At 42.1% G+C, this 17,415-nt stretch overlaps 1 protein-coding gene across 3 annotated transcripts; it reads right to left on the bottom strand.

The window, feature by feature from the left end:
- Window positions 1-1,698: 1,698 nt before the first annotated feature.
- Window positions 1,699-14,353, bottom strand: PDCD2L (programmed cell death 2 like). Of its 3 annotated transcripts, none has more exons than XM_069457809.1 (7): window positions 14,214-14,353; window positions 13,931-14,097; window positions 13,748-13,813; window positions 10,749-11,111; window positions 9,700-9,810; window positions 5,626-5,774; window positions 1,699-1,877 (listed from the first exon to the last, which is right to left on the bottom strand). In XM_069457809.1, the coding sequence occupies exons 1-7, from the start codon at window positions 14,319-14,321 to the stop codon at window positions 1,747-1,749; spliced, it is 1,095 nt and encodes a 364-aa protein (XP_069313910.1). In that variant the 5' UTR covers window positions 14,322-14,353; the 3' UTR covers window positions 1,699-1,746. The 3 variants fall into 3 exon arrangements, with proteins under 3 accessions (XP_069313910.1, XP_069313909.1, XP_069313911.1); XM_069457808.1 differs by having other exon boundaries at window positions 10,749-11,122; window positions 13,753-13,813; XM_069457810.1 differs by having other exon boundaries at window positions 1,747-1,877; window positions 10,749-11,116; window positions 13,753-13,813; window positions 14,214-14,321.
- Between the last annotated feature and the right edge of the window lie 3,062 nt (window positions 14,354-17,415).

Below are 17,415 nucleotides of genomic sequence, written 5' to 3'. Positions count from 1 at the left end.
CAATCTTACTCCTCAGGACCTTTGCTGGGTGGTTATCTTTGTAGACCTAGGTCTTTTACATAACAATACAGAGTTTTACTTCTACGTGGGTTTATACTGGAGTTGGTTTCCTATATCTTGTTTTCTTCACAATGTCACAGATACGTTTCTACTGGATCATGGGACTGTCCCTGCTAATCTGTATTCTATTTACATAGATAAAACCTGATACAAGTGTGTATAACTAGATTCAAGAATGTGTCTGATCAGAAGTACAACAGGTCTGTCTCCATCTAATAAGTCAGAAACATAACACCTAGCTGAGATTATCTGAAAATGTCTGTATCAATTTCTGATCCATAAAAATATATTCTTACGCAACAATTCTTCTTCACCCTCTCATCAAAGGAGAGTACTCCCTGGCCATTTAAATAAGTCTAAGTACTGTAGCTGTCAGTCTGAGCACTGTTTTCTGTTCCAGTTGGAGTAAGTGGTCTGGCAGTCTGGGGCATTCTCTGCCCACAACAGAGTGTGCCACAGGGAAACTGGTGGTCACTTCTCCAGCATGACAAAGAATCAAAAGCTCTCTGCAGGGCTGTGTTCGGCTCCGGCCCTGCAAACCCCAGCACTCCTGCAGCCTCACTGGCTAGCATCTTTGGTTTGTGCACATAGTCACTTTCCCTCACGTGTCCCGGGGGTGGGATCAGGTGGGACTCTCCCCAGTCACAAATGGCTCAGGATAACCGCACCCCAGGATAATTTAGGCCTCATTATCCTCATCTACACAGGCAGAGCGTGTCTGAACGCGACTGGGTGTGTTTTCATACTGTTTTTAAGGGTCAGAAGAAAGGAAGTGGTTGATAACATAAAAAGTGAGGGAAGAAAGGGAAGACTGGAAAGGTGGACAGCTGGATAAAGGAACAGTGTCCAGAACAGAGTAAGGACCCCTTTCTGTAATGCTGCAAGAGCAGAAGGTGGGAGTGGGTGAGGGTAGAAGCCTGAGCTGGGAAACATGGGCAGGTCTAAACAGCCAGTGGCACAAAGCTAGAGCCTCAAGCACCTAGAGCAGGTCGAGTGGTTTCATCTGGCACCATCCAGGGACAGTAATAGAGTGCAGTAGAATGCAGAGGCCAGAGGAGTAACAAGAGGCTGAATTCTGCTCTTGGCTCTACCACAGCTCTCCCTTCCTCCTAGAATGCCCACTGGGATGCCTGTGCAGGGAACACTGGCCCTATGGGCTTGAGAGAAGCCACTTTCTGAGCTGCCACTGTGGAGAAAGGCCACTGACCCTGGAAAGATAGATCAGTCCATAGTCAGGTCTTGGCTACAGCCCCAGCACAGGTGTCAAAAAGCAAAACGGGCAACACTTAAAACAGAAGTTGGCCGGGCATGGTGGCTCACACCTGTAATCCTAGCACTTTGGAGGCTGAGGCAGGAGGATCGCTTGAGGTCAGGAGTTGGACACCAGCCTGAGCCAAGTGTGAGACCCCGTCTCTACCAAAAATAGGAAAAATTAGCCGGGTGTGGTGGCTCACGCCTGTAGTCCCAGCTACTAGGGAGGCCGAGGCAGGATTGTTGAAGCCCAGGAATTTGAAGTTGCAGTGAGCTATATGACAAGCCACTGCACTCTATCCTGAGTGATAGAGGGAGACCCTGTCTCCACCCCCCCCAAAAAAAAAAACCAGAAGTTAACAACTTGTGAGTTAAAATACATACATATTTGGACATTAAAATTTATTTTAATTTATACAAATAAAAGGAGATGCTCTACTTAAATAATAATTCATCTGGGTCTTCTTGTATAATACAATATTCTTCCATGGGAGTCTGATGATTCTGAGGCCAGCAACTCTTCTCACATGTGTAAATGAGAATTGTTCCAAATTCCACAGAAAGACCTGAAAAATATAACATATTAAGCATTCCAGAAGAGAGAAAATTAGGAGATACACTCACAATGTACCTACTTGGGGGACAGAGCAGACTCTGGGGCAAGACTGCCAGGGTTTAAATGCCAGCTCTACCACCTTGCCAAGTCACTCCACCTCGCTGTGATAAAGGTAGCATTTATCATGATGGATTGTGAGACAGATGAAATAAGCTAATACATATAAAATACTTAGAACGGAGCCTGGCACATTTTAAGTGTTCAATGTAAAACAAAGAAAGAGGTTGCGTAATTAGAAGATACTAGAAGTGAAGGAGAGGCCGGGCGCGGTGGCTCACACCTGTAATCCTAGCACTCTGGGAGGCCGAGGCGGGTGGATCGCTCGAGGTCAGGAGTTCGAGACCAGCCTGAGCAAGAGCGAGACCCCATCTTTACTAAAAAAAAAAAAATAGAAAGAAATGATCTGGCCAACTAAAAATATATATAGAAAAAATTAGCCGGGCATGGTGGCGCATGCCTGTAGTCCCAGCTACTCGGGAGGCTGAGGCAGGAGGATCACTTGAGCCCAGGAGTTTGAGGTTGCTGTGAGCTAGGCTGACGCCACCGCACTCACTCTAGCCCGGGCAACAAAGCAAGACTCTGTCTCCAAAAAAAAAAAGAAGAAGTGAAGAAGAAAGGCTCAGTGATAAACCAGTGTTGCTAAAGGGAGTGATTTTACCTTAGAAGCTGAAAAAATTAGGTAAAGCAAAAACAGTGCTTACTGCTTTCAGCTGGGACACATCACAGTCTATCTTATAATAAGTGCACACTGTTAAAGAAAAGCAGATTTATTCAAAAGGAGGAGGAAAATATACTTAAAAATTAACCAAAAATTTCAACAAATCATTACAACTATCTAATTAGAAACATTAGACTATCTAATGTTGAAAATCCATATTAAAATATATCACATAACAGAACACACTGCTGCCAAGAAAGGATTCAGGCAAAAAATATAAAATAGATCCCAAGAATTTATAGAAATTTATCAATGAATAGAGCCACGAAAATGACACCAAGAAAACACGAGCAACAAGAACTCCTGCTGATGTGAGAACACAGGAGCAGAAGTCAGCAGGATGACTTGAGTAATGATCTGGAGCAAGAAAGGAGAAATAACTTCTTTAAAATGTATGCAGAGATAATGGAAAGAAAACCACTAAAGACAGAACAAAGAAGGCCAAAATAGAGTTGGTCTGAGAAACAATCTGGTGAATTTGAGATAATTTCCAAACAGAAATGGGTAACAGGCTGGGCGCGGTGGCTCACGCCTGTAATCCTAGCACTCTGGGAGGCCGAGGCGGGTGGATTGCTCAAGGTCAGGAGTTCGAGACCAGCCTGAGCGAGACCCCGTCTCTACTAAAAATAGAAACACATTATATGGACACCTAAAAATCTATATAGAAAAAATTAGCCGGGCATAGTGGCGCATGCCTGTAGTCCCAGCTACTCGGGAGGCTGAGGCAGTAGGATCGCTTGAGCCCAGGAGTTTGAGGTTGCTGTGAGCTAAGCTGACGCCACGGCACTCACTCTAGCCTGGGCAACAAAGTGAGACTCTGTCTCAACAAAAAAAAAAAAAAAAAAAAAAAAAAAAGAAATGGGTAACAAGCAGTTTACAGAGGGCAAGAGAAGACTGGAACCTCAAAACTAGATAGAAAAGAAGGAGGTGGCAGGGATCTCAAGAGAATAAACTACTAAATAGCTGAGTACTGTACATGCGGTCTGAGCACAGAGACTGCCACAGTTGGGGGGCAAGAAGGGGAGGGTATAGAAGAAAGAGGAGGCCAAAACAGCCTACCTATCTCATGAAAAAAATCAGAGACCACAGGAACAGAAAAGACAGATGGAAACCTAATCACAGGCAGAAAGGCAAGGCTTGAACGTATCTCCATGAATGCAGAGGGAAAGGGCAAAGACGTTAACATGGATTTGAAAGGAGAAAGCTGTTCAAAGTAAATGCTGTTGCTTTGGTAGAAAAGCTACAAATGCAATAAAAAGACATTCAGAAATAAAAAGGAAGAAAAAATAAATCTGCAGGTCCAAAGACATACTTTTGGATGTGCCACAGTAAAAGTGATACAGAACAACAGGACACCAAATCATACTCCAGTTCAGTGACTGGACTTCATGCATATAGAAAATTCTACAGGTATCCTGGCAGAAATGTTAGTTACAACGGGAGGAAAAATCAGGCCACTCTCAGACTTCTATAAAGCAATATTCGAGGCCAAAATGTATCTATATTAAAGTAAAAGATCTCAAGAGAACAGAATACCCACAACCCCTTCCAGAAAAATGCACTTCCCAGTGAGATCTAGCCCCCAGGAGATGACAGGAGGCATCAGGTCAAAAGGCTGGCAGGGCTTTCGCTGTCACAAGGCAACAGGAGTCTACAAAGTTCTGAAGAGAAGTGGGACTTAAAAATTTTATACGTGGGTTGCCCTTCAAATATAAAGGCACTAAATACAAAGGCATGCATATTCTGAAGCAAGAACACCTATGAGCCCTCCTTAAGGCTATTCTTGATAAAATTTAGCTGATAGCAAAAGAATCACAATAAAAGATCAGGAATAAAAAAATTCATTATAAGAATGGTGATGAACACTGAATCCATTTAAACACAGAACTAAGGGCCAACCAGAGCTATGTGCATTATGGTTACAGGCCGGGTGAGGTGGCTTATGCCTGTAATCCTAGCACTCTGGGAGGCTGAGGTGGGAGGGTTGCTTGAGGTCAGGAGTTTGAGACCAGCCTGAGCAAGAGCGAGACCCCGTCTCTACTAAAAATAGAAAGAAATTATATGGACAACTAAAAATATATATAGAAAAAATGAGCCGGGCATGGTGGCACATGCCTGTAGTCCCAGCTACTTGGGAGGCTGAGGCAGAAGGATTGCTTGAGCCCAGGAGTTTGAGGTTGCTGTGAGCTAGGCTGACGCCACGGCACTCACTCTAGCCCGGGCAACAGACCAAGACTCTGTCTCAAAAAAAAAAAAAAAAATTCTAAAAATATATAATGATAAAATAAAATAATTATAATCATTTTAAAAGGTACTTTTAAAAATAACAAATTTTGGTTACATAATAATGTCATGAAAATCATATTAAGGATGGAAAAGAACTTGGCCTTAAATCAACCAAAATGGTATCAGTGCTTGTGATAAGACTGGCTGAAATATAAGTTTACCAAATAATTTTAATTTCCCTAATTTTTTGTAATTTGCTTATGATATTTCATAAGTAAACAAAAATAAAAACATAGTCTTTCATTTTAAAATAATTCTAAAATAATGCCAGAAATTCACAAATTAATAATGGGCTTCTTGCCGGGCGCGGTGGCTCACGCCTGTAATCCTAGCACTCTGGGAGACCGAGGCGGGTGGAACGTTTGAGCTCAGGAGTTCGAGACCAGCCTGAGCAAGAGCAAGAACCCGTCTCTACTAAAAATAGAAAGAAATTATATGGACAACTAGACCCTGTCTCTACTAAAAATAGAAAGAAATTATATGGACAACTAAAAATATATATAGAAAAAATTAGCCAGGCACGGTGGCACATGCCTGTAGTCCCAGCTACTCGGGAGGCTGAGGCAGGAGGATTGCTCAAGCCCAGGAGTTTGAGGTTGCTGTGAGCTAGGCTGATGCCATGGCACTCTAGCTTGGGCAACAGAGTGAGACTCTGTCTCAAAGAAAAAAAAAAAATTAATAATGGGCTTCTTACCTAAATTAGCACTTTTGAGCATGCTGACCAATGCTGGCATAAGCTGAAACTCAAATGTCCTCTGGCCTCCACAGTGGCTGCAGGCTGGGAGCTCAGTGACTTTGGATGTAGGACAGGTCAAAAAGAGTGGCTCTCCACTCCAGGAATACCTAGGACAAAGAATGGGTAAGTCACATGCCAACATCTAAGGCCACGCTTTGCAGCCTGCCTTCCTGTCTTGCAGAGTACCAGGAGCAAAACAAGAAAGCAAAGAAATCCCTCAGAGGCCCAGAAAACTAGCAGCATGGCTATAAAGCATAGCAAGATAGCTGAAAGTCTTGTCAATGCTTGATTCAAAGTCTTGAAGGCACTAAAGCCAGCGTCGAAGTGAATCTATCTAAAGCTGCAACAAAGTCCAGACCCAGCTCAAATGCAGATTAAGTGGACTCAGACCTCCATGCTACTGTCCTTACAGAGCAAGGGGCATGCCCTTATAAGGAGTAAATACTTACTCCTTATCATTATCTACTATTCAACATACAATTTCTGGTAAATAATTTAAAATACTAGAAATGCAAAGAATCAGGAAAATTGAACCCATAAAGGAAGTTAATGCAAGACCAATGGACAAGATGATGGGTTTATCAGACAAAAACTTTAAAATACCAATAATAAATATGTAAAAAAATAAATCCAGTGGAAAAGGTGAACAGGCATACACAGATGAGAAATTTAGCACAGAAATGTAACCTAAAAAAGACTGAAACAAATGCTAGAAATAAAAGTGCTGTATCAGAAATAACTTCATTCAAAAGTTAACAGTAGACTAAATGTAACAATTTAAAAAATCTGTGAATTTGAGGAAAAGTAAATAGAAATTATCCTCCTTCATCCCAGTCATATGTGGGGGAGGGGGGAAGAATAGAAATTATCCAAAATAAAACAAAAAGTCAAAATAACAACAAAAAAGAGCACTTAGGAACTATGGTACAATTTCAAATAGTCTAACATATAAATAACTGGAATCCTAGAAAAATAGAAGAAATAATTCAAGAGATAATAGCCAAAATTTTTCTAAAATTAATGAAAAGACAAATCCAAAAAGCTCAGAAAAATCTCAAGCAGGACAAATTAAAACACACACACATACACACACACACACACCCCGACCCCAATACCTAACAAATTGTTGAAAACCAAAAAAGAAAAAAAGATATATTACAAACAAAATAACAATAAGAACAGCTCATTTCTAACAGAAACAGTAAAGGCAAGAAGACAACAGAATAAAATATTTTCAATGCTGAAAGGAAAAAAAGTAAACCATAAATCTTATATCCAATGAAAAGGTCCATTTAAAAGAAATATTAAATACATTTTCAGACAAACAAAGCCTGAGAAACTCTCTCCAATAAACCTAAATTACAAAAAGTATTAAAAGAAATTCTTTAGACTGAAGGGCAAGACCAGATAGAAACATCTGCATGAAGAAATGTCAAACACCAAATAGGAGGTTAAACATAAAAGAACTCCCAATAATTATTTTATTTGTATTTCTTTTCGTTAAAAACTATTGACTATTTCAAGCAAAAATAACCATATATTGTGGGATTTATAGCATATATGGAAGTGAAATACATTAAAAATAAGACCCCAAAGAGTAGGGGAGAATAAATGGGAACCTGTGGTATAGTTCTTAACACATAAGGCAGTAAAATATCAAGTGAAGGTAAACCAAGTCAATGATATACATTATAATCACTAAAGCAAACATTAAAAAAACAACACAGTTATAAGTGAAAGTCAAGAAAAGAGAGAAAATGGTAAACTAAAAGTACTCAATTCACTGAAAAATTAGGTTAAACAAAAAGGAACAGGCCGGGCGAGGTGGCTCATGCCTGTAATCCTAGCACTCTGGGAGGCCGAGGAGGGAGGATTGCTCGAGGTCAGGAGTTTGAGACCAGCCTGAGCAAGAGCAAGACTCCATCTCTACTAAAAATAGAAAGAAATGATCTGGACAGCTAAAAATATATGGAGAAAAAAATTAGCCGGGCATGGTGGCACATGCCTGTAGTCCCAGCTACTCGGGAGGCTGAGGCAGAAGGATTGCTCGAGCCCAGGAGTTTGAGGTTGCTGTGAGCTAGGCTGATGCCACAGCAGTATAGTCCGGGCAACAGAGCAAGACTCTGTCTCAAAAAAAAAAAAAAAAAAAAAAGGAAACAAATTGAAAGCCAGGCATGGTGGCACACACCTACAGTTCCAGCTACTTGGGAGACTGAGGCAGGAAGATAGCTTGAGCACAGGAGTTCAAGACCAGCCTGAGACTTGAACATAGTGTGATCCCATCTCTTTAAAAAACATAAAAATAATCCCCTCTCCAAAAAAAAAAAAAAAAAACTAAATGGAGGAAAAACCAAATAGAATGATAAAATTAAGCCAACAGCACCAATAATTATGTTAAATGGACTAGATACTCAATATAAAAGGAAAATGTCAGCCTGGATAAAAAAAAAGGCAAGACCTGAACATATAAGCTGCTTAAGAAACATGCTTTAGGCCAGGCGTGGTGGCTCACACCTGTAATCCTAGCACTCTAGGAGGCTGAGGCAGGAGGATCACTTGAGGTCAGGAGTTTGAGGCCAGCCAGAGCAAGATGGAGACCCTGTCTCTATAAAAAATAGAAAAATTAGCCAGGTGTAGTGGCACACACCTGTAGTCCCAGCTACTGGGGAGGCTGAGGCAGGAGGATCACTGGAGCCCAGGAGTTTAAGGTTGCAGGGAGCTATAATGACACCACTGCACTCTACCCAGGGTGACAGAGTGAGACTCTGTCTCAAAAAGAAAAAAGTAAAATTGCATTAAGATATGGTTTTTCATCTTGAATTGACAGATATACAAAAGTACGGAGTCCATATTAATGGCAAGGCTATGGGAAAACAGGCACTGAAGTATCGTCAGTCATAGTGAAAGCATATGAGTCCTATCTATGGGAGTCAATCTGGTGCTATCAATCAAAATTACAATTGCATATGCCCTTTGGCCTAACTACGCCATTTCAGGGAATGTATCCTACAGACATACTTGCACATGTGCAAAATGACATAGGCACAAAATTGTTCACTAGCATTATTTACAATAGCAAAAGTTTGGAAATCACATCAAATGTCCATTGGCAGGGAAAACATACAAGGGTACAGTACCATAAAGTTTTTTTTTTTTTTTTTAAACAAATCTAATGAAAAGATACAGCACTCCCAGATATAGTGTGGAGTTCAAAAGAGCAGGACACCTACACAATGTGTCTAAAATACTGCCTTCTGTGTAAAAAAAGGAGGGGCGAAGCCAGCCACGATGGCATGTGCCTGTCATCCCAGCTACTCAGGAGGCTGAGGCCAGAGGATCATTTGAGGCCAAGAGTTCGAGGTCACAGTGGGCTATGATCATGTCTGTAAATAGCCACTGCATTCCAGTCTGGGCAACATAGGCAGATGTTGAAAATAAAAAAAAGTGTGGGGGTGTGGCAGTGGGTAGTGATACACAAGTTGTCATATTTGCTTGCATGTGCATAAAGAGACCCTGGAAGCCCACACAGGTAAACTAGCCACAGTCGTTACCTGAGTAGACTGGGGATGGTTGGAAAGGAATAATTTCATTGTATTTACACATATATAAAAATATGCATGTATTTTTATACTTTTGAGTCTCATGAATGTATTACCTTTTGAAAATTTAAGCTTAAAAAAAGAACAAAAATATTTTGAAGAATTTTTAATATAGGACAACCTTCAAAACCAGTTTATTGGAAAAAAGTTATAAATACTTTACGATTCCAATTATTTTTTTAAAAAAAATACATAATACTGTCTGATTCAAGCACCAGAGACAAAAATTTTTCAAACAATACACAACACCTACATACATACATGTATCCAAACGCATAAAAAATAAGTGACGGTAATACACTAAAATCTTAGCAGTGGTTCTTAGTTTTGGGAATATTATGGATTTGGGTTTTCTGATTATACCTTCCTGTGTTTTCTAAACTAATATGTATTGCTTTCATAAAAAAAATAAAAGAAAATGTGCCTTCTTTACCTCAAAATCTGCTCCTGACAAGCAGCAATTCTCTTCATAAATTTGTAAAACATCTGATCTCCACTTTTAATTACAGTCTTCTCGTATTTTTCATCTCCATCACTAGAAAGACTAAAGAGAGAAGCAGAAAATTATGATATTTGGAAGAGGAAACAAGATAATTCTTTTTAAAAAGATTATCAAAGAAATACATGTACACAATTTAAATTAAAAAATATTTAATCACTTATGTATTTCTGTAGTTCCCTGCCCTACCCTTTTCCCAAGCCATTTTCAACTCTGGGGTAATTGTAATTTAAACAGTCATTATGACCATTGCTTCCTTCTATTATAGAATATTTTCAAACACCAACATGTTTGTGTTTAACATTATTGTCTTTAACATTATTCTGAAAAAGCCTAGAAGTGAAACAGCTCTGGTAAGAAAGCACATCATCTATCCAAATACCTTGCTGTAATTCAACTAATAGCAGAAACGATCATTCTTACTTCTTTAGAGTGCTTTGGTTTATAAAGCCTTTCTATATCTATTCTCTCACTTGACTCCCAAAATCATCTGATGAAGTAGACAACAGAGATATCATGATCACTCCCATTTTACAGGTGAGAACTGAGGATGTGGAAGGGTCTCCAAGGTCCTGGGCCAGTTCCGGAGCCATAGCCAAGACTCAATCAACAAATGGCATTTTTCCAACTCACCTGTCTCAACTATAAAGATATTTAAAAATATAAAAGACAGTTAAAGAGACAGTGAACACATCTTCTGTAAATGCATGGCATCTCCAACTTCTGTCTCTTCATACATGTTCATTTTCTTAATGGCACTTAAAAACAGAGCAGTGTTTTCAAGCTAACTGGAGGCTGGCTGATCAGGAGATCCCCTTGTCTCTGTCTCCTTTTCCTAACTAAGAGGAGTGAAGCAGAAAGGTCCTACATATGCAAGTTCTGACTGAAAAAGGTTCCCTGGGTCCTGGGGCAAAACTGAAGGGTACCTACCATGGCTGCCTCCTGACCAAGTCCCCTGTCAACCTCAGCAGCAACATTCTCACCTTTGGGAAAGCAACTGTTCCATGGCAATTCCTTCTCTCTGTTGATAGTCCCTCAGCAGGCTGTGAGCATGATCCAGACTGACTAAGTCCCTGTAATCATCCTCATCTGCCACACAGATGTAGTAGGGCAGGAACTGTGGCACCACAGCAGACAGGGCCATCTGCTCCCCAGGAGGTACAGGATGAGCAGCACCCCGGACAGCATCTTGCAGGTGGAGGTCTTGGAGCTGAGCAGTCCAGTCTACGTCTTTGACACTGTTAGAATCATTTCCAAAATCCAAGGTAAGCTGTGGTGAAGGCACCTCCTCAATGTCACTTCCCCAGTCATCTGCACCTTCACACCAGTCCTCAGCTGCAAAGCCACTTTCCTGTTTCTGGAAGAATATCCAGTGAATGGCGGTCAAGCACACTTGGGTGATTTCTCCTATTCCTTTGGCTTCAGCCGCCCATCCCTTCACCCCTCTGAGGGAACCTTCACACCGGCCCCTCTCCCTCTGGCACACTCAACTTTCTGGACCCCATCTACGGAAAAGCACATCAAAGGTGACATAAATACTTCTTTCCTTTTCAGGAAAGTGTGGCAGATGTAGTATGGCTTCTCCAACCATCTTTTCCAAAATCTTTCTGTTGTACGTGATGCACTACAGGCACTTAGCAGCTAGGGTTTCAGACATGATCAGAGGTCTGCTAGTCAGGTCCACTAGAGAGAGACACAAACTTGAGACAGAGTGAAGTGGGAAGGAAAGCCATGGAGCAAAAGGCAGCCAGTCTGTAGCTACAGATAGAGCAAGACTCTGGAGCCAACAGCTCTGTGACAAGGATGGTTCTAGTTCTCCTGACCACACCTAAGCTCCCAGACTGCAGGATAGGTAGCATAGCTGCTCTCTGACGGCCAGTTCTGAGCTGTCATTCTGGAAGCCATTCCTGGAGCTGCCTCCTCCAGCCTATCCAATTAGTTAGTAAAAAACTAATTCCTTGTGTTAGGTGTGCCTCAGCTTAAAAGAGCCAAAGTATAGTGCTTTTCTGTTATCTGCAATGGAACCCTGCCAAGCACAGGCAGCCACATCATCATGTTTTTATACCCAGGATTACTAGTACTATGCTTGGTACACATCAAGAACTCAATGTGTACATAAAGACAAATTTACAGGCAAAAGGAGGCTGAATTTTGTTCTGTAGCTACCAACTTGCCTGACTTTTTTCAATTCAATAAATTCAGATTTCATCGTACTAAATGTTTGTTATATACATGATGTATTTTACTATAAACACATATATATTACACACACGTCTGTGTACACACCCGTATATTTTCCCCAAACAGAAAAATCAGTAAACTATTGTGTCTTAAGACCTTCAGTGTAAATTAAAAAAAAAAAACCATATACAGAATGGAATACTCTTCAGCCTTAAAAAAGAAGGAAATTCTCTCATTTGTGACAACATGGATGGAGGTGGAGAACATTATGCTAAGTGAAATAAGCCAGGCACAGAAAGACAAGATACAGTACTGCCAGACAAAGTAGCAAACATAAGAAGCCATGTTTGCTTCCCCCCGTTCAAATCAGCATAATTTCACAAAGTCCCTGACTCTGTGACAAGGTACAGCTCTCTAGAAAGCTGCTCTGAAGACAAAGCAGGATACAGCATATGGACCCCCACGTCTCTTGTCTGCGTCACTATATTCCTTAAAAGATAAATGAGTCCTTGCCTTTTCTTGCACATAACTTCTGATGGGGTTAGTGATTATGCTTCTTTCTTTCTTTCTTTCTTTCTTTATTTATTTTTTGAGACAGAGTCTCGCTCTGTGCCCCGGGCTAGAGTGAGTGCCATGGTGTCAGCCTAGCTCACAGCAACCTCAAACTCCTGGGCTCAAGCGATCCTCCTGCCTCAGCCTCCCGAGTAGCTGGGATTATAGGCATACACCACCATGCCTGGCTAATTTATATATTTTTAGTTGTTCAGCTCATTTCTTTCTATATTTTTTTTAGTAGAGACGGGGTCTCGCTCTTGTTCAGGCAGGTCTTGAACTCCTGAGCTCAAACGATCCGCCTGCCTCAGCCTCCCAGAGTGTTAGGATTACAGGCGTGAGCCACCGCGCCCGGCCAATCACGCTTCTTTAATTTATGACCAGATGTATTCTTACACCCAAACCTTGATATGATTCTGCTTTAACGTAACTTCTGAGGAAGTTTGATGTGATTTTGCATATATTGAACGGCCACCACCTGTATATAACCAGTGGCCTGAAACACTGCTTTGAAGCAGTATGACAGAACTTCTCCTGGGCTGTGGGTCTTGGTCTACAATCCTCAGTAAGACTTCTGAATAAAAGTAACTTTAATTCTTTACTAGCTTGATTTTTTTTTTTTTAGTCAACAGCATGTACTCACTTATCTGTGCAATCTAAAACAATCCATCTCATAAAAGCAGAGAGTAGAATGTGGTTACAGAGACTAGGGGTATAAGGAATGGGGAGATGATGGTCAAAGGGTACAAAATCTCAGGAACATGATGGGGTGTTTTTAGTTCTATTGCACAGTATGGTGAATATAGTTGACAGAGTACTATACAATTCAAAATAGCTAAGAGTAAATTTCAAATGTTCTCACCACAAAAATAAGTATTTGAGGTGAATGTTAACTAGCTTGATTTCATTATGCCACACTGTGTTCATAAAGCATGACATCATTTTGTTCCTCATGCATTTTATAGATAATAAGCTGTTAATTTACATTAAAAAAAAAGTTGAAGAAATCCAGGAGAAAGTCTCCATCTCCTTTTAAGAAGTTAGAAACCATAAAAACAGACTAAAAGCAAAAAGTAAATAAATAAATGAACTCACAAAACCTTAAGAAAATAGCATTTTCTGGTTCTGAAAAAAACCCATAAACCATTCCAACGTACTACAAAGAACATGTCGTAAAGGTCTGTCCTAAACGATACTCTGGAAAAGATCGCGAAATTCCAGCAAAACATAATATGCCAGTCGCAACCGCTTTACCTGAGTGTCCTGTGCCTCCTCCTCTCGCACCTGCAGGCACTGGGAGCGGAACACCTTCCAGCTGAAGGGTGAAGACAGTCGGCCGTGAGGGTTCCACCCCTGATTCCCAGCTCCCCGCACCCCCGCCCCGGCCACTCGGAGTAACATCCTGGGAGGACCTCGGGACTTCCCCGCCTACCTGCGCGCCCCGCCGTCGCCGCAGGTAGGGCAGGCGCAAGCGAACACGTGCAGCAGCCGATGAAACGGGGAGGCTTCCAGCGGGCAGTACACCTGCACGACCAGGGCGAGCGGCTGCCTGCAGCGTTCGCACAGCGGCCTCGGCGCTGCCACGGCGGGCAGAGCGTCCTGAGGGCAGGGGAGGCGCTCAGACCCCGACTCGGCCCCACTAGAACCCCGCCCACTCCCTCACTCCGCACCCTTCGCGGACACCCGCCCACCCCAGCTGCGGCGCCCACACTCACCGGAACGCCGCCCAGCTTGCTGGCGGTCCAGGCGTCCGGCCCCGTGGGGCTGCCGTGCACTGCCGCGTCTCGAAGTCCGAGCAGCACCGGCTTCCGAACGGCTGCCATGACCGCCGGGCGCCCACAGAAAAAGGCGAACTACGGGTGCCGAGAGGGTATACCGCTCTGCGCACGCGCGCCGTCTAAGACTGCGCGATGCCCCTCCCCTTGTTGGCATCCCTTCCGGGGTTACCGAAATTTAGCTTTAAGGCGCTTGGGCTCCGTCTGGACCCGCACAGACGACCGCAGGTGACATGGCCTCAAAATCCAGAAGCCCCAGGCATTATGTGCTTCCTAATGCGGGGCAATAGGAAATACACACCATCTACTATGAAGTAGTCTTGCCAGACAGCTTTCTCTGAAAATAAAAATTTCAGGTGGGGTAATGGTATTATCCCTCATCAGCAAGAAGAAAAACAAGAAAGCTCTTAACTTTTAGAGATACACACAAATACTTATACATGAAATTATATCTGGGATTTGCTACAACATAATTGGGAGAAGGGATGTAGATGCAGTAGGATTGGCCATGTGTTAATAATTGTTGAAATTTGGTGCCAGGTACATGAAGCTTGATTATACTATTAAACTTTTATATGTTTGAGGTTTTCCACAATAAAGTTTTTTAAATGCCTGCAGCACAATCTTGTTGAAATTCAAAAGCATCGTTTGAAGAAGCCAGCCACAAAATGCTATGTTCTGGTAAAGCCAAAACTTTAGGGAAAGAAACCAGACCAGTGGTTGCCAGAAACCAGATCAGGATTTGGGTTCAGAGGGTAGGGATAACCCACAAAAGGGTGTCAAGAACTTTTTAGGGTGAAGAAAATGCTGTATATCTCAATTGTGGTGGGTACACAACTGTATAAATTTGTCATCACTCAGGAATTATATACTAAAGACAGGTGAACTTCATTACTTGTAAATTATACCCCAGTACACCTGACTTTTTAGAAATGCATGTTGCAGCTGGTTCGAAGGTAGTGAGTTATCTCAATTGGTTGTTCACCCTTACAGATTGAACTCTTTGTTCTACTCTTTCACCCCTTCTCACTACTACATTTGACTAGTCTTAAAAAAAAAAAAAGAAAAAGAAAAAGATAAAGCATGTTGCAAAAGCACTATTTCAGGATTACAAAGGGTGCAAAGGAAATGTATCTTTCCAAGGGCCTACACCTCTAAAGGAGGAAGCACCAGCCTTGGAATGTTTGGCTCCAGTTCCAGGAAAGACCTAAGATGAAACCACTTTACTCCTGGTTTATCACTCTGCCAACTGAGAGCTTTGAAAGGCTCTGTGAAGTCTGACCTTGATGTACACCTTGGATCTAGCAAAAGATGTTGGATGACTTGGCAGATATGTGTAATTTTAGCTAATGTTCCCCCAGATATTTTTAATTATTGCAAGAAATAGACTCCAAAATTCTTATTCTTGCTGACATAGCAAGACATCTCCCAACAGTTTTTAGCCTCTCTCCAACATCAATCATCTGTTTCCCTCATAGTACAAGGAAGCTTGTTGTTTAAGGCAAATTTTCAGACGTTAATTGTTGTTACCAAAGGGGATCATATACAAACAATTCTGGAATTCCAGAGGCAATTTAACATCAAACTTGCCACTGGTATTATTGTGGAGTCTCAGAACAATGTAATCAAAGACTGATTACATGTGTGAAGTACATGATTTAACTCACAATTGTGTAGGTTTTGGACCTCCTGACAAACTCACACAAATCAGCAAGTTGTGATACAATTTGTGCTTAAGGAAGTACAGAACGAAGGTGTTGAAAGCTGCTTTAGTCTCCCCCTGACAACCTACCTGTTCAAGACTTATAACTGGCAGCCATGGGACAAGTGGAAATTGCAAGTGACGACAGCGGCAGTGATAAGGAGCAGAACAAGTCAGGGCCAAGGGACATGTGGCAATTGACATGTCCATGTGCCAGTTCCTCCTGCATAACAAAAGACATGGGACTTGGCGGTTGGCCTACAAAAGCACAGTGGTCACTCTGCAGATCCTTCACGTGAAGCCAAGTTAGCCTGAGAGGGTCTCTGCCCTCCTCTTCCTATAGCCTATTTTTGTGCTGGCTCCTTTGTGACAGAGGAAGTGCTTCTGACAGGGTAAGGCCTCTATTTTTCATCAGCTGCATTAAGAAAGGGGTGGGTCAACAGGGGCCTCAACAGAGCTTGCCAGCCAAAGAACATCTTCCCCCTGCCTCTGCAAAGGTCAGGAAAGTAGGTATTCACTTTTGGAACCAAAAATAAAAAATAAACCAAAAAAACTGCCCCCCCAAAACCAAAAACATCATTTTACCAATAGAATGATGAAAAATGTCAATAATTTCTTAGCATTATTTTTAATGGACATTTGCATCTGTGTGGTCGTGTTCTATAACTAGGGTATTCCCCACTTTGAGTCTTGTAGGTGCAATTGGCGTTCCCCTTTTAGGAGCAGAAAATAATATTCCTGGCTGTCCTGTCTCGAGGAAGGCGTAAGACCGAGCCAGAGTGGAACTTGGATGTGGGTGACCCATGAGAGGATGGGGGTAAGGCAGCTCTGATGACAGGGTTGGGGGCAGCCATTTCCCAGCCCAGCTTGTTCTGTAGCATGGTCTGGGGTGTAGGTGCTGGAAGCCCAGCCTCTTAGCAGGCCCATCAACTCTTTAAATAAAATTCATTTTCTGCTTTATTGGCCAAAAATTAATATCTTGAGTAGAACATAAAAGGGCAGTTTGTTCAAAAATCCTGTTTTCAATATCCACCTTACAAAAGGGAAGAACTATTAATTTAAGGCCGGGCGCGGTGGCTCACGCCTGTAATCCTAGCACTCTGGGAGGCCGAGACGGGTGGATTGCTCAAGGTCAGGAGTTCGAGACCAGCCTGAGCGAGACCCCGTCTCTACTAAAAATAGAAAGACATTATATGGACACCTAAAAATCTATACAGAAAAAATTAGCCGGGCATAGTGGCGCATGCCTGTAGTCCCAGCTACTCGGGAGGCTGAGGCAGTAGGATCGCTTGAGCCCAGGAGTTTGAGGTTGCTGTGAGCTAAGCTGACACCACGGCACTCACTCTAGCCTGGGCAACAAAGTGAGACTCTGTCTCAACAAAAAAAAAAAAAAAAAAAAAAGAACTGACTGAGCATCTGGCTAGGAGACATTGGCTGGGA

This window comes from Eulemur rufifrons, chromosome 24 (genome assembly GCF_041146395.1).
Source record: "Eulemur rufifrons isolate Redbay chromosome 24, OSU_ERuf_1, whole genome shotgun sequence".
Lineage (NCBI taxonomy): Eukaryota > Metazoa > Chordata > Mammalia > Primates > Lemuridae > Eulemur > Eulemur rufifrons.
The sequence above is the reverse complement of the archived record's forward strand: the minus strand, read 5'-3'. Positions and strand labels throughout refer to the sequence as shown.